We start from the raw sequence: 22,970 nt of genomic DNA, 5'->3' as shown, positions 1-22,970 counted from the left end.
CTGCATAGCTTATCTTCTCTGCTTTGAAGTTTTCTTTCACATTACAGCACTGTGGTTAACCACACCCTTTGGAAAGATGGTTAGCTATAACCTACAATCACTGAAAATTGGGAAAAGAATAAAGCCTGTGGCAAAATTTGGCCTCTACTCCTTTGGAACACTAATTATTTTGGGTCCATGCAGTTTGAGTTAACGTATGTTGCCAGTCACATCACCTTTTAAGATTTATGCATATTTCTTATACTTTCAAAGAGACCTGAAAGATTTTTACAGCCTCTTCAAATCCCAATTATTCCACAAAGTACAATCTGAGGCATTGAGAAACAAAGTTTAAAACTGCATTGGAGCAAATGTGTTTTTATTTACACATTGATTACCACATATGCACACAGCTGAGTACATCCGTAGTATGACAGGGTTAACAAGTCAAGAACATGACTTCACTTGTATTTTGCACAGGGACTTCTTCAGACAACCAAAGGGCAATGTGACTGCATCAAGACTGCAAGAGAAGCGCACTCCAGGATAAGTTCCCACATCATCCAACCCAGTACTTTTCACACTGCAATACATTTTTCTACCTATGCACCTGGGTTTCTTTCCAGTTTGGGAGTGCCAAGGGAGACAGGGAGCGATGGTGCACACCTGAATCTTGTTCAGACCTGCAACCAGTACACAACCGGACCTGGAAGGGACACCTGGGTTACGTATCTTCACAGGAATTTGAAATCCCTAATGCCATATAGTCCTGAGAAGCAGAGGGTCCACAAGAGCCATGTGGCCAACCCAAAATGACAGAAGAACCAAGTTCTTCTCAAACTGTGTTTCTCCTCTAAGAAAATAAATAAATAAATGCCTCTTGGACAGAGCATTGTTCACTCATGATCTAATTGCTCCTGCTATCTATATTTGTGACTCTTTCTCTATTTTGCAGATTACCAAAGGATTAAGATAAAAGTGGTCACTTCAGAAAATGTAAAAAAAAGGTTTCATAAAGCCTCTGTGTTGTTGTTCTGGTTCTTTTTAAGTGGAAACAAATGCCAAGAGAAAATCAAATCCAAACCCCAAAAAGTATATTGTGCTTCTGAATTAAAGACTAGTCCAAACAGGAATCTTGTCAGTAACTCCACTGGATGGCAGGTCAGATCCTTTATCTTCCCTAATCAGTGCATCTATGGAATCATGTGGGAGAACGATGAAAAGCCAGGGTCATATCCAAACACAAAAGACAACAGAAAGCTTCTGAGGAAAAAATCATAACAAAGAAACTGTATAAATAAAATTCAATTGTGAAATTATCTATTATCAAACAGTCAATGATTATTGCTAACTTCACAATGAGATAGGGAAGCATTTCAAGGGTGAGGCTACATATGTGCATCCAAAAATCAGACTTGTACAAGCACATTTCTTTATATTAAAAGATAAATAAATAAAATGCCTGAAGTTCCAGCCTAGGGAACTTACGTTTTTTGAAACATGGAACTAATGAGCACAGAATCTGGATTGTCTCCCTGAGAAGAGTAAAAATCAACAAGCTTTTAAGTCTGGTGGAATCTGTCTTTAATCAGGAATCAGTTTGGTCATCTGCTACGGGACTGCAGTTTTGCAACTGATGAAAACCAACAAAAGATGGAAATCAAGTATTCTGGAACATCCATAATGAAAAGGAAAACAAACAGTAAAGAGAGTCAGAAGCTGACTGAACCTAAACAAATTAAAGAACAAGTAATTGTTCTTACTTTTTTCCTTTAATTCTCAACTTTCATAATAAATTCAGAGCAATTAATCATAAACTTATGAGCTTTTCCCATCATGTGTGTTATATGATTTAACCTCAAATAATCCCAAGCAAGCAATCAGATTACTAATTGTCAAAATACCTGAGTCACCTCAATTTCATTTTTCAAGGAGTCATTCAACCATGCTTAAGTTTGGCACAGTCTACAAACGAACACCACAATATGCACAGGCAAGGAACCTGCTGATGAATTCTGGTTATTTTTATTATTTTGAGTATCCTTTAAAAACTCATCTTTAAAATAATTTTAAGGAAATACAGAGTATAAAAGTAATATCCAGAATACAAAGTTGGCCATGGAGATATCCTGAAGCAAGGAAGATGTACACTTGATGGAAAATGATCAGATCATGGAATACTTAAACTGGACATACATAAACCCACAGACTCTGGTATGATGCAACCATGAGTACTGAAGGAGCTGGCAGATGGCACTGCAAGACTACTATGCTACGATTTAATCAATCATAGCAACTGGACGAAGTGCCAAAAGACTGGGAAAAAGAGCAAATGTCACTCCTATCTTCAAGAAAAGCAAGAAGGCAAACCCAGGGAACTAGAGATTGGTCAGTCTCACCTCAATCCCAAGCAAGGTGGTAGAGCAGCAAATCCTGGAAACCATTTCCAGGCTCATGAACAACAAAAAATAGTAATGAGGAATAGTCACCATGTATTCACCAAGGGCAGGTCATGTTCAATCAACTTGATAACCCTATTTGATGAAGCAACTGGCCTGGTACAAGTGGAGAGAGATGTAGATTATTTTCTACCTGCACTTCAGTAAGGTCTTTGACACTGTTTCCCGTAAGATCCTGCAAACTGATCGTACCATGTTCCACTGTGGTAAAGCCACTTGTACTTCACAGATGAATTTTGCAAACCTCATTGAAATATTTGACTCAAGGGAGCACACTGCTAGCAACTTCACCATAGCCTCTATGACATTTCAGGAAGATTCTAAGCTCAGTAAAATTAAAAATACATCCCAGAAATAGAAGAGATTATAAGCATAACTGGTATTTTAAAACATATTTTATCTCCCATACAAGTTGCAATAAAATAATTGGATGTCTTTGTAAAGATGTATGTTTACATACATTCAGAGCAGCCCTGCAGAGAAGGACTTGGGGGTGTTGGTTGATGAGAAAATGAACAAGAGCCGGCTTCAGTGTGCGCTCGCAGCCCAGAAATATGCAACTGTATCCTGGGCTGCATCAAAAGGAGCGTGACCAGCAGGTCGAAGGAGGTGATCCTGCCCCTCTACTCTGCTCTCGTGAGACCTCACCTGGAGTATTGTGTGCAGTTCTGGTGTCCTCCACATAAAAAGGACATGGAACTGTTGGAACAAGTCCAGAGGAGACCTAAGAGGATGATCAGGGGACTGGAGTACCTCCCATATGAAGACAGGCTGAGAAAGTTGGGGACATTCAGACTAGAGAAGGGAAAGCTGTGTGGAGACCTCATAGCAGCCTTCCAGTATCTGAAGGGGGCCTCCAGGGATTCTGGGGAGGGACTCTTCATTAGGGAGTGTAGTGATAGGACAAGGGGTTAATGAGTTAATACTTAAGCAGGGGAAGTTTAGATTGGATATAAGGAGGAAGTTCTTTACTGTGAGGGTGGTGAGGCACCGGAATGGGCTGCCCAGGGAAGTTGTGAATGCTCCATCCCTGGCAGTGTTCAAGGCCAGGTCGGACAGAGCCTTGGGTGGCATGGTTTAGTGTGAGGTGTCCTTGCTGATGGCAAGGGGGTTGGAACTAGATGGACTTAAGGTCCTTTCCAACCCTGGCTATTCTATGATTCTACGTTCCTGTCTTGCAACTACTTAGTCCACAATTTTGGGCTACAGTTTTTTGAGGTTACAAACACAGCCTCTTCAAGAACAGTAAAGAAAGGCAAGTTTGCAAAGTCTTGCTGAAAGAAAAGCAACTCTTTAGATCAGAAATATAAATAGACTAATCTAGAAAATATATAATTGCTTAATAGATGATGAGTCTAAGGAAAGCAGAGGTTACAGCCTCAAATATAAACAGATGGGTCAAAGAACTGAAATGTTCTGGTCATGAAAACTGTGCCAATCTCATGATGAAATACAGACACACTATCACTGTCTCCCTTATCGGAATAAAAAACCTCCACAACTTCCAGTTTACCAAACTGAACAGAGGCCAACAAATTAATATTCATTCTTACTAGTAAGAATGTCAGAGTGAATTGAAAGATGCCTCTTAAGAGCATTTAGGACTTACCATGTGCTCATATCAGGAACACCAACAATAAGGCAAGTATGTTTGGTTTGAATATTGCAACATTACAAAGGAAAATCTTTATCCTGGTCTCACTGACAGAATTGAGATAAAGTCAGCAGTTTGAGAAACTTGTTTTATTCTCTTGACTTGTTTTATACCTAAAGTGCAATAATACAGGACTTTTGCTAGCACGATGAACGATTTTTGAAAGTTATCTTCCAGGTTCAAAAGGCACACATTGTATTAAGAGGAATAACGAAGTATGTTCATTATGAATTTCAGACTTCCATTTCATGATAATGTATACTCAAAGTACTGATAAAGGCAAAGCTATTTTGATAATAAAACGACATGCTCAAAGCAAGTTCAAATTCTTGCATACAAAACAACCACATCTATTATAAATTTCACGTATGTAAAAGTTATTCAATTTCTGTGTCCAAAAAATGTCATCTATCTTTAAGTACGTGATACTCTTATTCTGAATTCTTTAGACAGTTTTATTAAACAATCCCTTCCAGTACTTCACCCCAACTATCTATGTATGGGTTTTTCCTGTGTATCACAAGGAGTTCTACTGACCATGATACTAGTCCACTTCACTAAATAAATGAACAAGTTTTCTTTCATAAATCCAATGAAGATTATAATTAAACAAAAAGGACCAAAGTGGGAAATTATTTCTTCCTTGAGCAAGGGAATGAAAGGGTGTGGGTTATTTTTGTACCTTGAACCATAAGTATGGGCTCTTTTCCACCGCCATGTGCCAGCATCTCTCTACGGTAACGCTCACCCATTGCCCTGGAGAAACACAGATGTTAGAGCCGTCTGCAAACACAACCTGCTCAGCTTTCAGTCACATTTGCTTCTAGGTTCTCTACAGAACACAGAGACAGAAGTCAGATGAAATTTCCCACCCTGAAACAATGACTGCCTTGATTCCATGTTGACTCCTGAAATTCAAATTGCATGTAAAATTATGAGTAACTGAATTAGACAAATTTTATACACATGAATATGTGTTGGTGTTTACAGAAGTGAATTTGTGAACATTTCAGCCTTCATTGCTCCAAGGGGAAAAGTCGCTCTGTTATAATGCTCTGAACATTCAGCTAAGGTATAAGAGCAATCATAATTTATGATCTCAAAATTTACCTTTTAATTTCATAAAGCAGAATGAGTAGGATAGCTATACTTAGCTCTGAAATTGGTGATACAAAGCTTGTTTAATACCTGCAGTTGCTTTGATTTTAATAAAAAACTGCAAGCAAATAGGCATCTATGAAAATCAAGCTCTCTAATTACAGTAAATATGGATTTCAGTGCCTCCCAAATGGCATATTTTAAAACAATGATGCAATTTTTTTTGCAGCAGTAAACATGTCCCAGAGTACACTTTATACTTGTGGTCATTTCCTGTTTTGTAATCCTCTTAAAATCAAGGCAAAAGCTAAAAATTGTCATTTTAAAAGCCCAATCAACCTATAAGGCCCCCGTTGTTTCATGCCTTCCAGAAGTAAGTAGCATAACGCTTCATTCTACTTAATAATTTCTCTATTTTTACCGATCAAATGGGTCCTGAGCAAAACACTGTTTCCACACCATGGAGGCAACAGCTCTAGACATGAGGTAGGAGTAGTATTTTGCACCATAGCCCACAAGATGACTGAATCGCAGCTGCCAGGCCTGTAAGGAGAAAACAAACACAAAACAGAATTAATCTTTAAAATCCTTTAAATTGTTCAGCATTTTCTGAAGTATGATGGAAGAGATCTATTTATGACAAACAGTTAAAAAAAGAAAAAAGAAAAAGAAAAAAGAAAAAAAGTCAGCCACCACTATAAATCCCAGAATGAATACATCCTTTATTCTAAAGAGCACTTTTCAAACTAAATACTGTGTATCCAACATACCGATTATCACAATTGAAATTATACAGAAATAGGGTCAGAAGGAAAGAAAACCAAGCGGTAAAAAATGCATTCAAATTTGATAATAGCTTTGTTGTTCTACTAGTCTTGAGAGAAAACCACAATTACCTTATTACAAGTAACAGCACATTTTATAATTTTCCATGTGGGTAACTGAAATATCAAATTTGAAAAAAAAAAATCAATTTATAAGCTTTTGCTACAAACAAAATGACAATAGGGACTTGCATTTAATACTATAAAAAAATACAGTTTCCCATATGCCAAAAAACTTCAGGGCAGACAAATTACATTAACATGCAATGTCATTGTTCACAGATTTGTTTGCACAGTTTTAAATGCGTATATATAGCAGGTTATCATCCATAATTACAGTTACTCATTTATGTAATGTTACTTGGCTTTATGACTCATTTCAGTGACAGTGGACTCCTTTATAAGTGCTGGTTGGTGTTGAATGTTGACTTAATATTTTCTTAGCAAAGAAAGTATCAGCCTTGCTTTCACAGAAATAAAAATACCTTCACCCCTCCCTGACTATAACAGTCATTTAAAATGGGAGAGATCTCCGAATCTGGTCCAACCCTTGCTCAAAAGAGAGCCTATTTCGATGAGATTTCTAAGGGCTCTGTCTCTCTGGTACAGTGCGGAAAGGCAAGCAGGTCCAAGCTTTAAAAGAACTTGTTTCCCAACAGATTTGGGCACATTTTTTTGAACTGAAGATGGATGAGTGGTTACATGAAGGAATGAGAAACTCATGTCTTTCAGCTCTGTGTGGAAACCAAAGAGGAGACAAGTCCCACCTCTTATCTGTCCTCCTATCCAAAGTAAAAGCTTCTAACATTTTTGTGATATGACTGTTGTCAAGGTTTTGCAAGCACTACAGAAAACAATTTCCAAGAGGAACTATAAGATAAACAATAAAGTACCATAACAGGTGTTTAAATTTAAATCTATGGACTGTCAGATGCTTGTTATTATCCTAAAGTCAATGGCTAAACTTCTAAGACAGCCAAATATAAAAGTGAAGGGGCATTCTTCCAGAATTATTTATCTTTGTCATTCTTTATCACACTGTAAGTAACAATCTCCTGATTTTCAACAGCTGAAATAAACTGCTTCTTAATGCAAGAAAGTGCTGATCATCAGCTTATTTTCCATTAGACAAGTCAAATATATATGTGTTTATTAAAAAAAAAAAAAACAACCAAATCAACCAAAAACCAACAGAGAGAATGGAAAAAGAAAGAACTTGTCTTTTAGTCAGTCTTTTTACCTTAAAAATCATAGTAAACAGTGGCCTATAATTTAGATCATTGTGAACAACTGATGAGAAACAAAGTTGTTAGCTCCCTTTTCCAAGTAACACCTACAAACAAACCTCTCAAAGTTAGCTGTAATTCAGCCATTCAAAAGCCGCTTTTAACAAGCTGGTTATCTCCACCCTAAAGACACGTGTCCAAAACAGATGGAATTTGCCATGGGTGAGCAATCTAGCCTCGACTGGTAGCCTACATAACTAGTTGAAAGCAGGAGCTGAAAAGTTAGAGATGAAGAAGCGCCTCCAGTCTTCAATTTTCCTGTGGGTCTTGATGCATGATACAAATTCTTAAGAATTACTAACTTACTTTTTTTCTTTAAAGTAAACACCAACTGTACCACATCTCATGTAATGCAAGTATGTACAAACATTCAGCATGGATACAATTTCTCTAGTTTGCTCTGAAAAGTATTGTGGTTGCCGTGTTTATACTTTATAGGTGCAGTTTTTCTAAGTAGTCCCTTAATTATAACCATAATCACAAAACTAAAATCGCATTCTGAAACACATCAGGGAGCCTACATTTTTAGAAGAATGAGCAAGAAAACAACAGTTTTTGGTTTATTGTATAGTAAATTTTCAAAGTTAGGATGAAAAGTTTCAACTTCAAACTCTCAGGAATGTGGAATACTTCATTCATGAATTGCTTTCACATACTTGGAAATCTAAATGATTTCCAAACATGTTATTTCAGTGAAAAATCCAAGTTGCTTTTTCTGCTAAAAACAAAAATTATTTCAGAAAGGAAATATTTTTATCCATCATATAAACTGTAACTAGAGCAGTATGTCTTCTTCAACAGCTCAGATTACATTGTGCATATCAATGCTCTTGTATTTAATGGTCTGCACCTAAAAACCAGCTTGTCTGCAGTTCTAGGATGATCAGGTATTCCATACATCAGGTTTGTTGCAACTCTCTGTCATAAGTAAGCCAGGAAAAAAGAACATCTTAAAACCTATTAAGACCAAAAGCTTTTTTGAGTTGGCACCTAAAACAGCCCTCAGTACCCTCTATTCAAAATGTAAGACATTTTGTTTGAATTTTGCTAATAAAATTAAGTAAGAAGCTTCACATTGCTTCATTTCAAAAGAGAAATGACAGGAATATAGAAAGAGCAAGGAAAGACACTGCTCATCTCTCTCCCTGCATTTGGGGAGGCTTTCAAATATGATGAAGTTGAGAATTCAAATATTCATTGGCAACAGAACAGTATCCAAAAGAAGAAATAAAAGTAGAGGAAAGGCAATCCATCTTAAGATAGATGTCTAACACAGATAAGGTATAGATGATTCTATTTTCCTTCATGGGAATACATAAGGAACATACTTTTGGATAGCTCAAGTTATATAACATGACTAGCATCCTTAAATGCAGTTAAGATTGTTTTCCTATTGCAAGCAGCAGTAAAGGAAATCTAATTACAAACTCCTATTTCATAGTGAAGTCTGAAGCTTATATTAAATTTTAAAGTGGTGGTTTTTTTTCAGACAGTATAGATTTTCCCCACTCTAGAGTATCAGTAACTCTAGCACGTCATCATTCCCTACTCACTAGTTTTCTCTCAGTTCTCACATAAAGTTTTGGATTATAAATTCCCAATCTTCAATATTTCACCATTACCCAGTACCTATTACATTACTTAAGTACATTTTCTGATTCTATGCTCTTCTAGCAATTAACTTCCCAAAACTAGACGTAGCTACCTGCAAATAAATATTTAAACATTAAGCACATCCTCTACCCTCATTCACAAGGAGCTATCTGCCTGCATTAAAACAGATCTTCCTACTTCAGACAGATGAGATTAGGATCTAGGCAGTAAAACATCCAAAAACCCCAAGAATACGTACGCAAATAGTCCTCTAAAAATTTCTGAGAACGAAAAGTAAATACATCACTGTGAATGTGTTTAAAACTAAATAGTTCCCGTTTCAGCATAAAACTTCATTTTAATAAAATTAGCTATAGATGCAAAGTGACTAGATTTCTTGTGTTATTTCCAATGCTGAGTGATTTCTCCACATTGAAAAAGACATATCTATTTCCCTTTTGGAAAGGGTAAAGGCTAGACACGTAGAACTAGGGCCATCTCCTTTATTAAATGTTGTATTCTTATTAAGCAGCTAGAAAGTTAATGAAGACTCAACACTTCAAAAAGTTCCATGAACCCATTCCAGAAGTTTATAAAACAGTGCATTTTACAGCATAGCCCGTGGGTTATGATAATTTGCCATCCACAGGTCATGTTCATACCTGCTTTTTATCTAGCACAACAGACTGAAAGAAAGGTGTGCGACTGATCCACTGCAGTTATTATAGGGGCCTTTTTTCCCCCAACATTACCAATCTTCCCTTATAGCCATGTCTGAAATATTTCCAAAATTCCATGTGCAATGGCTTTCCATCCTGTCATGTAACAAATAAAAATACCCCACTGGTACTTTTGTATTCTTACACCTTATCAGGAAGTTTTTTTAAAAGTCCTAGTAGGATGCATTCTTAGGGTAAGATTCAGTTCATTTTACTTTAGCTACCTTAAACTAGGTGTCTTGCCTAAACTAGTCATGTAGGCTTCCTTTGTAGTCAAAGGAAAGAAGTATTTATCCTGTTACCTTTGGAAAGGATAGCACTGCTGCTCTAGGAGGAATGTGAATAATTTACTACAGCTGCTATCTTCTATTTAACAGTTAAGCCACCTCATTCATTTGAACAAGATGGTAGGATCAGTTAAAGTACTCTGTTTCGAAGACTATATAAATTAATCTAGGATTCATTTATCTGAATTCTAAATTCAGAACTGTGAAGATTATCACAAAAATAATCTGATATAAAAAGACAAAACTGAAAGAAAAAAAAAACTACAGGTAGCTTAATATATACTAACCTTGCTTTTGTTTCTGAGCATGGGTAATCACTGTTCCATGGAGCTCCACTAATGACATGGAAGCAGTACTACAAAACCCTATTAAATCTTTTGGACAGAAAAAAAACAAAACAACCAAAAAACCAACACTACAGAAATTCTTGACAAATGCTTGAACTTTTCAAAATGCTGTTCCAACAGTTTCTGCTGTGACTACAGTTATTTCCAAGTATATTTAAGTCCATTTTGCTTTTGCATCTTCAGACAAAAAACACAAGTGAGAACCTGAAAAGACCCAGCACTAAATTAAGAAGAGTACAAAATGTGTGCTACAGTAATTACATCAATGTGCAAGTTGCTGAATAGTTTCCATGAGGAACTTTTGATGGAGATGATATTCGGTGCCCTCCCCCTTCTTAATTAAACTCTTATTCTGGCAGGAAATCCAACGGAGGAGCAGCCAACTTATCTCTTTCAGGGACTAATGGGTGGAAAATCTCTGGGTCTGACACTAATGTGACATTACTGCTCTTAATGCCCTTGAATTTAGCTATCAGCAAGGGTGGAAAACTCCTGAGAGTCATGAAGAAGCACCAGGCTCTGGTAACTCCCTGTGAACCAGAAAAGAATGGTGAGTAGCATGATGCAGATTGGAGGGATGCTCCACGTTTAGTTTACCAAGATTCCCATTTGGGTATGTTAGCTGCCGAGGCATGATTTTAAAATATCAGAGGGAAAAAGTGCTTTCAGTATAAGAAAAAAAAATGTATTATGTAATGACCAGGAGATCTGGTCTTAGTTTTTTCCTTTGACACCACTTTGCATTTTCATGCTCTTCACACCCATATTCTCTCATAGATCACTTTTCTCAAAATTCAAGGAGGATATGAATTTCGCAGCACAGAACTGCAACAACATCCAGTCATCATGTACAGAGAATTTCAGTCTTACTCATTCACTACTTGAATTAAACACCCTTCTCTGAACCTCTTCTATGTTCCCTTTCCCAAGATAACTATGTCTGCAGTTAGACAAGCTGAGAAGATTCTTGCTAAAACTCCTCTTTTTAACTCTTGCTCCTACACAGAAATGAGCGAGCAGCCCAGCACTGCTAGCAAGAGCCTGGGCTGTGGCTGCCAGGCTTCAAAGCTCAAGCTCTGCTGTTGAGTGTGCTTATTTTGGGGAGGCCAAATTGTCATACCAGAATTTGTTCTCACACTTTTCTGCTTAACTATTCTAACTTTATGAAATGAGAAAAGGATTTTCACATACACTGTGCAGCTTAAAGAATTCAGTCTTTTGTTATGAAACAAAACAGAATTTTTCTCCTTATTGTATTAGTTTGTTACATAAGTTTACAGCGCTCTTTGAAGATGGCCTCAATTCATTCTCACTCAAAGAAACAGTTTAATGAGGTTTGGGGTGCAGAGCCTGCAAACTGTTTGTGCCAGTAGATACCTTTGGGGAAAAGCTAGAGCACTCATAGCCTGGCAGGAACGACTCTTTCCATAGGTATGCAGCAGCTTGCTCAGTCGACATAATTTCTGTGCATCTGGCCTGAGCCCCTCCAAGTTTTATGGAATTACATCATCATCATTCTGGAGTTTCACAACAATAGAAAAAAATCCAATAAAGAGGTTTAAAGCCACTTCCTTTGTTGCAGTTTCTAATCTTGTTTAGAATAACAGAAAACCAGTTTCAAGAATCCGCATCGTATGCTGCACCCCTAACTTGCTTAACATTAATACTCTAGTTTTTCAGCGTCGTGTGTTTCTGTGTTAGAAGTAGGAGAGTGCACAAAGTAAACCAGCCCAAAGACACCGCTGACATTTTAGAAAGTGAGTCAAGCAAGAGATTAAGATTTCAATTCATAACACTTCTGTGTTTTTATTATAAAATGATAAATAAATCTAGCAAGGCAGGGAACATAAATATTTTTGCAGTTGTTTACACTGGGGAAGAGGAAAGGAATTTAACATGCAATTAACCACTTAGGTGATTCTTGATATGTACCATATGGTCTTTGAATTACTTAAAGAAAAATATTTCATTTTTATATGTAAACTATTAATGCATTTGAGCTGCTTATAGCAAAACCATTTAAAATTATTTACTCCTCTCCCTCTTTTCTCCTCCCCACAGAGGGACTGGAGGAAAGGGGACATGGGAGGTAACAAAGAACAACATCAAAAAGCTGTATGTATGATCTGCATTTTCCACAATCCTTAAAATGTGGGTTAAACAACACAGAGATATGAAAATTGATTCTACATTGTGTCCTTTGACTGATCTTATGTGGACAGGTTGATAGACAGCATTACTTGTAAACATAATAGCTAGTCTTTAAAGTAAAATATAAGAAATACGTAATCAGACAATTTCCAAACAAGTCCTTCACATTTTAACATGTAACTCTACACACATACACATGCAACACGCACATACACCACTCTATTATCAAATAATAATTTCTTTTACTGCCTAAGTTTTAAAGATTCGTAAGCCTGAGATAAACTAGAGTCAGACCACCACAGTTTCCTTCAGGTACAAACTCACACTGAAGCCCGAGGCTTTTATTCTACTTTACCAATTAAACCTAATTTTTCATATTGACCTATTCTTTGAAACAGACATCATGAATACTGCTTAAGGTAAACTCTTACAAAACCCAAGAAGTATCTTAGCAATGTTGTAAATGCAAAATATATTTGTCAATACAACTCAGTAATGTAAATTATCTGTACCTACACTGGGAGATGACATAGCTACTATTTTACTGTAATGACCACTTACTATCTTTTGCCAGAGCCATTCCAGACAGGGATTTAGGAATCATGATTCTAATCCTGAATCTGTCACAAACTGCAATATGAACTTGAAGAAAGTATGGGGTTTCTTTTAACTCTTCTCAGTCTAGCTCTCCTTCCTGTTAAGGAAGTGTGATAATAAATTCTCTCTCTTTTCTCTTTTGACTGCAAGCTGTTCCTAGAAAGGACTTATCTCCCACTATACTTGAAGTGCATTTCATTTCAGGCCCTGTAGCCTGTGTTTATGGAAAAGATATATTCAGTTACATCTATCACTATCAAATACAGCTCCAGTATTGCAATTCTGGGGGGAGGGGGGGGGGGGGGGGAGAATGACATGTGACCTGCGAGAACACAATTATACAAAACTAAACAAAGCAATCTCTGTTTACATATATATATATATATATAAAGCACATATAGCTATTTCAAAATGTTACTAGGAGATGCATGCAACTACTTCCTGCAGTGTTCCTTAAAATGCTCTACTACATAGTAGATGCTATCACTAAAGTATGTTTGAGTTTCATGGGGATAACACTTGCAAAAAGAATTTCCTTAAAAGTGCTTCATATCTTATGATATCTGTAAACACTCTGCTGCTGCAGATAGCTGCCCAGTGAATAGTGTCATATTACCACCAGAAAACAAATCTTCATAGTATTTGCTTTCAGCATTTTCTTTATCATAAAATGAACTCAACTCCACAGAGACAGAAACCTAAACAAACCTTGAAGGGTGACTTTAAGAGCTTTCGAAAGTCCCAGCATCTACTTCAATACTAACCTCAGCAGGGCTCCAATCTTTCTGAAATGGCTTTTAGCTATTAATTATTTATAGAACTATCATTTCCCCAGAGTTCACTGAGCACTCTTTTAGTAATCTTTTCCTCAGACCCAAACTCTTCAACTTGATTTTATAGTATACTTTTAAGAAGGCTTACATGAAAACTAATCCAGGGATTTTCACTTTGTGTAAACAACTCTGGTTTCCAACATGGCAAGGTAAAAAATTACTCTGAAGGGGTTACACAAACTTTAAGAGGTTGAGTAATGACATATGACTTCACTTCTCCTCAAAACACTCCAAAAACTGGAATGAGCAACATCAGTGCCTCTTCAAGTAACTAAAGAGAGAGAAAAAGTGGAAAAGCAATCTTCTATGAAGGATCTCTGTCTTTAATATGAAATTTATGTCTCTGTGATCTACAACAGCGGTTTCTCTAAAACTCCTTATAAGGGAGATCCCAGACCTACTGGGTGTCTGCTTCCTTCTTCAATAAATGCAGGAAAAGACTGACAAGACTTCAAAAGATTAGATACTAACCATAATCACATTTGCTGTAAATTAAACCATTTTTTGATTCTACTATCTGCTCACTCATAAGAGACAAATGATCAGAGTCTCAATTTCAATTACATTTGTTTTTCATAAATATTTTCAATACTAGAACACACTCGTGTGCCCATATGATTTTCTCTTTGCTAGCAAAACTCCATTTCCTCAACTTTCCTCACAGGTCATGTTTCCAAATCTATCATCTTCCCTAAACCACTTACCTGTATTTCCTCCAGTTTTCTCTCTCTTTTTAAGAGGTAGACACACCTACTACAAGGGTTCCAGAGATCATGGAGGTCTACCTTTCACCTGTTCTTTTTAATTTCCTTTAACCTAGTTTTCAGTTTTGCTTAGGTTCTAAGGTTACATTAGTTTAACTTAATAAATCTAAGACAAATTTGGGAAGATTTCAGATAGACTAAATATGAAGTGAAATTACAGTTTCAAATTTAATAGGCAGCCACTAGCCTTCCTTACCAATAATATCAAGATTTATGTTCACCACTTGAGTGAAGCTTTCAGAATCCAAACCCACTTTTACCTTCAAAGGTTAAGGGTTGTCACTTATTTATTTTAAGGCAGCTGCCTTATTGCTTGCCCCATCTGACAATTTATTCTTTCTATATGGGGTGACTGGAGTTATAACTATACATTAGCAGTCACTCCAAAGACCCAAAAAGAAACCCTAAAACAAGAAATGCCACAATGCCACAGATGACAGATCCACTAACAAGATACTTCACTCAGACTGCCAGCCAGCCCTCAGCAGGCTGAGGAATAGGCCTGTTAAAAACAATACTCTCCACTGCAGCACCAGCACTGACAGCAATCATTACCAGTACAAGATTGTGATACAGAACTCTAGAAACCACACTGTCTCCAGTTCTGGCCTCTGCCTTACCTAACACCTTCAAACTCCTAAGAAATGGCTCCTAAGAAGGAAAAAGAGGCACAGAGCTACTCTTTTGCTCTCAGATGCCCTGCAACATCGTAAGAAGTGGGCTTGGGCATATTGTGACAACATGTGATACAGACGGTATTTTCTCTCTTCGGAGAACCTAGTTTTCTCTGTCTAGTGACATCGACTCCTCTTCAGCTGACCAACATCCCAGATACCTTTATATGTGCCCTGTTAATGAAATCCTTGTGTTTTCAGAATCCATGGCAAGCCACGTTTTCCTGAGGCACCTGGCAGGCTCCCTGAGCAAGCACTCCAAATGTCAGGTTGCATCTCCTCCATTGATTTCCTTTGTCAGGAACATGACAAACACAATCCCAGCAAGTTAAGACAAGGACCTAGCTGGAGCTTTCCAAGGTCAGGATCCCTGTCTGGGCAGAGTCCCCCCAGCTGCAGGAAGAAGAAAGACTAGCAACCACATTGGTGATACACCATTTTTCATGTACTTCTTCCCTCTAGGGTACCTATAACAATACCTGCCCTGTTTTCTGTTGCCAAACTTGGCTAGCTAACCTATTTGGTTTCACAGGTGTTTTGGTCTCTCCAGTCACTAGCATCCATAAGCTATTAAGAAGTTCTCATGCTGCCAAAGAAACCTGCACTCTAGACAAGAGTATATAAGCATAATTAAAGCTATAATCTGATGTAAATTTTACACCACCACTACAGGTGATCCTTCTGAACTAATACGTACTTAACGTGCTAGAGCAAAACGGTATATAGCAAATTATTTAGTGTTCCAAAAAATATCAAAAGGCTCCCTACATACCAACATGTTCCCTCCTAACAAACGTAATTATAATGATGTCTGTGGGTTAATTCCCATGCTACGCTCTCTATTCAAGTACCACAGAAGAAATTCTTCCGTTTCTGGAACAGAAGCTTACCAGAAGGCCATGTCATTTTTAAAAATGCAAAAGGGACTACTTAGCAGTGGTCTAAAAAAGAACACACATTCACTGTGCCTCACTCTTCAAAATCATTTTTCCTCAGACTCACAAGTTAAACCAGCAAATTTCCAGATTAGAATGAAGAAATCTTACAACGATGGGCAGGAAATTAATATGTACATCCATAGTATTTTATTGAAAATAAGAATCAATAGTTCAGTGTACTTCCATATTTCACAAAGAAAATTCAGGTATGATGATTTGGGCAGCTGTTGTTTATTGTAAAACCACTTCATTACTGGGAACTCTTTCCTGTAACTGCAGGAGGCTGCAATATGCACTATCACTGCAGAGCCTGTTTACCCTGTGTCTCATTTTTTGTTACGATATTGAACCAAAACCCACAGCAGGAGATAGGAATTATTGTGCTTGGCACAGAACTGACAATGGCATATCATTAAGTTTTGATGACTGTCTCAAAGGGAAGTAGCTTTCAAGTCTGAACTTGGGGGACAGGCAGGGGACTAAGCAACAGATCATGGGGAGGAACTCTGACCATGTGTTGGGTTAATCAAAGGGTCACCTGATACTTTTTAAAGTCTCTCTGGAAATCCTGGAGACAAAGGTGGAAGAGACCAGGGGAGATACTCTAAAAGCAGACAGCATTATCAATTGCGAGGTAGATCATACATAGTAAATGCAAACAGGCTTTGCAAGAGATGAGAAACAAGCTATGATTTTGAGCAAAAGGAAAGTACTGAATCCCCCACAGTGCACAGATTTTGACACCAAGCACACTCAGGAGGAAATGAGAGAAAAATGTGTGGTCATTAATACTTGGTTTATCTTGCTTTCTTAGAAGAGTCAAAAGGAAGGCTGATTGCTTCTTAAAGGCATCACAAGGACTCAAGAACCCAGCCTGTGCAAGATCTCTATTCATTTTCCAAACTCAGTAACACAAATCTCTGGCAACAAACCCATCAGACACTACAAAAACAGGCAGATACACTCCCCCTGCCTGGCAGTCATTAGCTTCTGGATTTGGTAGTAGAGCAAAGAAATCCCACTGGGAATTTCATCCTGCAAGAGCCAGCAGCAAACTGTGTACTTTTCAGCAGATAAACAATAGCCAGCCAGAAATGGAGATCTGCATTCTTCAGGAAAACAAAGGCTTATGGAGTGCTGTTTCTCTGTGCTTCCATCTGTCTATGGTCTGCTCCATTTTTCCTTTCTGCCTTGCATGTGGCACTAGCTTCTGCAACCGTCTGTGTCAACACAGCCAATGTAAATACTACTGTGTGAAGTACCAACTGCCCCATGCCTGTAAAACCTATTTGAAATCATGCTTCAACAGCATTTTCTTTCCACTATCCCTCCTACGCTTGGTACATAAGACATGATATTTGCTGAGAATGATACTTTGGTTTACCTTAAAATAGGTATCACCACATAAGTACACCAGCATTTAATTATTAGGTGTAGTTTTTATGCCTCATTTTGAAAGTACAATCACAAAAAGATGCATAAAATTGTCCTATTATCGGAGCAGCACCTCAGAAAGACAGAAATCTATCTGCTGAAGATGTATGCTGTGGTACTACTTCAGAAAATGAGTCTGCACAATAAGATTGAAGCTCAAGTACATTCAGAGGATATTTGCTAAGTTTACTTGCCTGCTAGGAGCAGGAAAAAGGAATTAAGGTTTATCAGGGGATAACAATGGGTGTTTCTGCAGCCCTGACAGATAATAGCCCAGACAGCTACTACAGAAAATCACATTAATGCAGGTGAAAATAAAAGCTGATCTCTCTTACCAGCTCGGAAATTAAATGAAAGGAAGGAATAGACTTTCTTCTCTTAAAAAATAAAGCAAACACCTTTCACTTTCAAGACATTTACTTTTTTTTATCTGGACTACAAATTAAATTACAATATCCTAAGTTCAGAAGAAATTGCAGCACAGGACAGCAAGCCAAATTATGGACATTAGACACAGAGCACTAACATTCTTCTAGTGTAATGTTTCACTAAAATTTAAACAGTATTACAGTTCTTGACTAGACATTCAATAAATTCTACATTCAGTAAATGTGAATATAGACTTTCTGACAATTCAAAAGTTCACAGTACACCTTGCTGGGATAAAGCCCCAGGCCAAAACCTAAGGCACTTCATATTGAGGCTATGCTCATTATAAGATGTTTCACTCTTTTGAAGGTAACAGGTAAATAAAAAAATATTTTAAATTGAACAAAAAACACAGGCTAACTTTCAAAGCAGGTTGAACCATTTCATTCACTTGATATCTAACACCTGCAGAGGAATGGTGTAAAAGAATATTTATAAAAATGCTAAGTCAGACATCACACTCTGAAGACATCTTGCTGCCAGAGGCAGTACAGTTTTGATGAGCAAAGGGCTCAAGCATGGACCTCGTAATACCCTTTTCAGGGAAAGAAAGACCATTTTTGCTAAGGAGAGACATATATTTCCTGAGAAGCAGAAAGCACAAAAAGGATCTAGGTGTTCTGACCAAAGCGTCAAACAGTGATTTGGGCCATGGTCAAGCTGGGAATTCAGCTCCAAGCAGCCCAGGAAATCCCATGACTATCTATGCAAACTGTACCTTTGGATATCATGAAGTCTAGAACAAACGCACAATTAGTCATGACGAATATCAAAATTACATAGCCCAGTAGAACTCAAGGCTTTAATGCTTTCAGATACCACATGCAAGGACAAGTGATGTGCCAAAGATCACAGCAGTACAGTGAGAAAAGCTCACTTCCAAATCCTGTTTCACACTGACTTGCTCTCACATGCCAATACTGACAGTATACAAAATGCAAAATGCAGCACAGTGTTTTATTGCCTTTTACAAACAGTCATTTACAAAGCTAGAATAAACTCTTTTTCCAATGTATCGAATTCCACAGCCTTCCTTAATAATTAAAAAAACTGTAATTCAAATTCAGCATGACAAGACTAGGCCTGTACAAAAAAAGGTACATTAATTAAATTTTGATTTTCAGCTGAAAATTTCCAATACCTTACTCTTCACATAAAGTGGCTGAAAGAAAGAAAACATAACAATACAACAATAAGCATATGAGTGTGCATGGCAAAGGGCGGGGAGAGGTAGGAGTATTAATACGCTATCAAAGAAAAGGTGTAGCTTATACAATCATTCTGTTTCTACTCACTGTATTAGGTACGTATGGCAATCCGTAAACTTTCTCTTGTGTTTCCTTTAAAATTTCTGTGGTTGACTTTTTTAGAGGATGTTTTCCATGGTAGATTTGGTCCAAGGCAGCATAAAATACCTGAAGAGATAAAAATACATGTTTGCCTTTGGCACAAAGCATTGGCACTTGACAAGCAAAAAAGACAAACAGAAAAGGAGAGAGAGAATAGGGGAAAGGAAGAGTCTAAATAATTTATATATGGTTTTGTAAATCTTCTATTTTTAGTATAACACATAACGTGAGAAACATGTTTTTGAAGTACACCAACCACAATCATCATGACCTATCATAAATCTGTGTTTAGGTTACTGAGAACACTGGCAGTACAAATCTGCACTTTTAAATAAAATTAAGATCTGTCCCTAAATCTGTCCAGCAATTCCCTTTTTCAAAACTATTTTTGAAGTAGATTAATTTTTTTAAATGAATTTATTAAAAAGACTTAAATTTATTTGAGTGGACATAGCAAAATAATTTATTCCAAGACATGTGCATGAAGACATGAGAAAACATATCTGCAGAGGCAAGTTATGGACCAGGCAGTGAATGCAAGAAGCTACAGACAGAGCTGCTGATACTCCTTTGAGTACTCAAACAGTGCAGTACTAAGACAGGTGCTTTCTTTATTTCAGCTCTCTCAGAGCAATAAATTGCTGCAGTGCGAACTTAGCAATCACACTGCACCAGGAGGGTACTTTGCCAGAGGCAGTTTCTGTGCAGAAGCATGTGAACTATGGCAGAACATATATGCATGATTAAATTGGTGAACTGTGTGGAGATCAGGATAGCAGCACAAATAAAATTACTTTTCAAGCAAATATAGCAAAGCAGAGTATCTGGCACTTTCATAGCAAATATGAACTAAGGATGGATAGAAAACAGAGCCAAACCTCAGTATGTGCTATCACTGAAAAAAATTTTAATTCAGCATTTATTTTATTTTAAATAAGAAGATTTCCTATTCTGTGAAGTGCAGGAAAGACTGAAGAGGACACCCACTGCTGTGCAACAGAATTTAGCACTCGTTTTATTTGGGCTAAATACAACACAGTCACATTTTAGGTGAAAGTATGTTTCCAAAGAACCACATTTGTTCTACTTGAATAAGCTGTCTTCTAACATGCAGAAACCTGATAAATCCTTTGACAGTGTTTCTTGACCAACGATAAATGTGAAAATTGATTATTTTTTCAAGTAAAATTTAGGATTATAAGAAGAGGGGTGAAGAAGCCAAAACTTGCAAGAGGTATTCTCAATTTCCTTGCTTGCTGCCTACATGGCTAATAAGGAGAAAAGAGGTCAACAAGACCTAAACTTGCACAATCATCCATTAATGATATTGCAAGTTTTGTGACCCAGAGAGTAGCAAGAGATGCAAGCACTTAACACCACGTATCTACAAACCCAGAGCAGGCAGCAAATATCTGTTCAGAGGGTAACTCCACGAAGACACTGCATCAAGTAGCAAATAGCAGTGAGGATTTTTTAAAACCAGTCTATACAGGGATATTTTTAATTTTCCATAATTATATTGATAACACAAAAAATTAAAAAACTAAAGAGAAACCTACAATAGGTTGTGAGAACAACAGTCTTTCTTACTCCTACCTTAGAAGAGAAAGAGGCTTTGCAAGGCCTTTGTTTGTACTTTTCTCCCTCAGAGCTGGTCTCTAGAATTCTGGTTCGTTTTTTAACAAAGTTTAACAAAAGCTACACCATTTATGGTAGCAAGGGTGACTGAGAATATGACCAACACATCTATTCTACCATGAATACATCTGAAAACTACCTGATGTTAGAGTCCTAAAAAACTCACTTTCACCTGTTCCCCAGGCCTTTGTGACCCTGCCGAAATCATTTCACACTGACTTCCCTCTCCTCCTCGCCAAAAACCCAAACCAAACATGGCTGGGGCTTTGAGCAGCCTGGCTTAGTGGAAGATGTCCCTGCCCATGGCAGAAGAGCTGGAACTAGATGATCTCTAAGACCTCTTCCAACCCAAACCATTTTATGATTCTGTGATCTGACAATAGACTTCAGCATCCGGCTTCAGCCCAGCCTTGATTCTTTTTTCCTATCTCTCAACTTTGTTACGACATGTTTGCAGTGTGCACCTCACAAGATGGAGCAAACTGCAAAGCTGTGGACCTTTGCAAAAGTGAAATTTGGAGTCAAGTAGTTTGTGGCCAGGGAGCTGGAGCAAAATCTCAACTCACAGCTAGGGAGTGGGGAATGGGGAATCGTCAGCTGAAGGCCAGTGAAATAGACTCAATAAAGAACAACATGATGCCAGGGAAACGAGTTGCTGAAGGCGGCTACAAGCTTTCCCCTGACCCTGGCACATATAAAGCGTGGGAAGAAGGCTTTGAGCCAGGCCACCTGGACAGAAAAGTTAAAAAAAAACCAAACCTAAAAATCCACCCCTGAAAATAAACTCAGATGAACTTTACAACCATAAGCCTTCCCATCTATAAAGCACCGTTCTGTGTGTTTACACAGGCCTTTGAAATGGCAAAGAGAGACATATCCCAAGACCACAGGATTTTAAGGTAATGCTGCTAGGGAGCATGTTAATGCCTAATATTAAGCAGTAGCTAGAAGATTATTTCCAATTTCAGTAAAACACATTTGCCAAAACATAAAAAGGCCATCGAAAAGTTATCTTCATACTGAATATTTTGCACGGACATTAATATTACTTTCACTTGATTACAGTTCTTTCTAGCTTGTTGTCTGCTTAATAACATTCATATGTAAACAGTTATGGATTTTCCAGTGAACGCACTGACTGAAAGACTCTGGGACTCAATCTGCATGGTGCAAGCCTTATGGAAGATGCATGGATTCTCCTGTCTTTCCTGTGGAGTAACTGATTACATGAGCCGAAAGAAAATGCAGAGGTATTATAGCTATGATGAAAAAACGGCATAATTTCATATTTTGACATGCCAACATATTTATTTTCTGAACAGACCACAGAAGAACCTTTAGGTGTTTTCCCCACAACTGGAAAATTTGTAGGCATTTTAATTTTTTTTAAAGGTCAAATATGGCTTACATGGCATCTGGCTGTCAAGATAGAATATACCGCTAGCAAAGTCTGAAGGAAAAGTATTTGCACCATTGTTCACAGTTTTTTTCAGGTATATACGTTAGAGGCACATACACACTTCAGCATCTGCAGATGGAAATATATGCTTTTGTTCAATGAATTATTATACTTTTAAATCTGCATGAATTACAGTGCACAAACTTCTACAAATAAATGTATGAACTTTGTATTTGCTATACAGTTAACTTCTCTGGGACATTTTTTCTGAATTAATAACAGAATGGCTCTGCCAGACTGTCCCCTTGAAATGAGTGCATACTGCAGGTATTACATCTGTAATCTTCAAAAACATGGTGCCAAAAGTAGGAAATCGGTAACATTTTTCAGTGTGGTACTGTGGTCATTTGGCGCAGCTTGAGACTGGTTGAACATTTGTTACACAACAGTAATTTGAGGGCAAGCAGCCTGCTTAATCTCTGCATCATTGCCAGCACCAGTCAATCATTATGTGACCA

General features: G+C 37.5%; 1 protein-coding gene across 2 annotated transcripts in view; it reads right to left on the bottom strand.

The window, feature by feature from the left end:
* MIPEP (mitochondrial intermediate peptidase) overlaps window positions 1–22,970 on the bottom strand; it is a 76,654-nt gene that overhangs the window by 3,616 nt on the left and 50,068 nt on the right. For both annotated transcript variants that reach the window (XM_061457664.1, XM_061457665.1), the window contains 3 exons: window positions 19,362–19,481; window positions 5,612–5,733; window positions 4,775–4,848 (listed from right to left, as the gene is read on the bottom strand). In XM_061457664.1, coding sequence (XP_061313648.1) covers window positions 4,775–4,848; window positions 5,612–5,733; window positions 19,362–19,481 — 316 coding nt within the window. The remainder of the gene's footprint in view (window positions 1–4,774; window positions 4,849–5,611; window positions 5,734–19,361; window positions 19,482–22,970) is intronic.

The sequence above is a fragment of the Pezoporus flaviventris genome, unplaced genomic scaffold (assembly GCF_033815535.1).
Source record: "Pezoporus flaviventris isolate CSIRO_AGI_PZ_B2104156 unplaced genomic scaffold, CSIRO_AGI_Pfla_v1 ptg000025l, whole genome shotgun sequence".
Classification (NCBI taxonomy): domain Eukaryota; kingdom Metazoa; phylum Chordata; class Aves; order Psittaciformes; family Psittacidae; genus Pezoporus; species Pezoporus flaviventris.
Note: the sequence above shows the minus strand (reverse complement) of the source record. Positions and strands in the feature narration are given on the sequence as shown.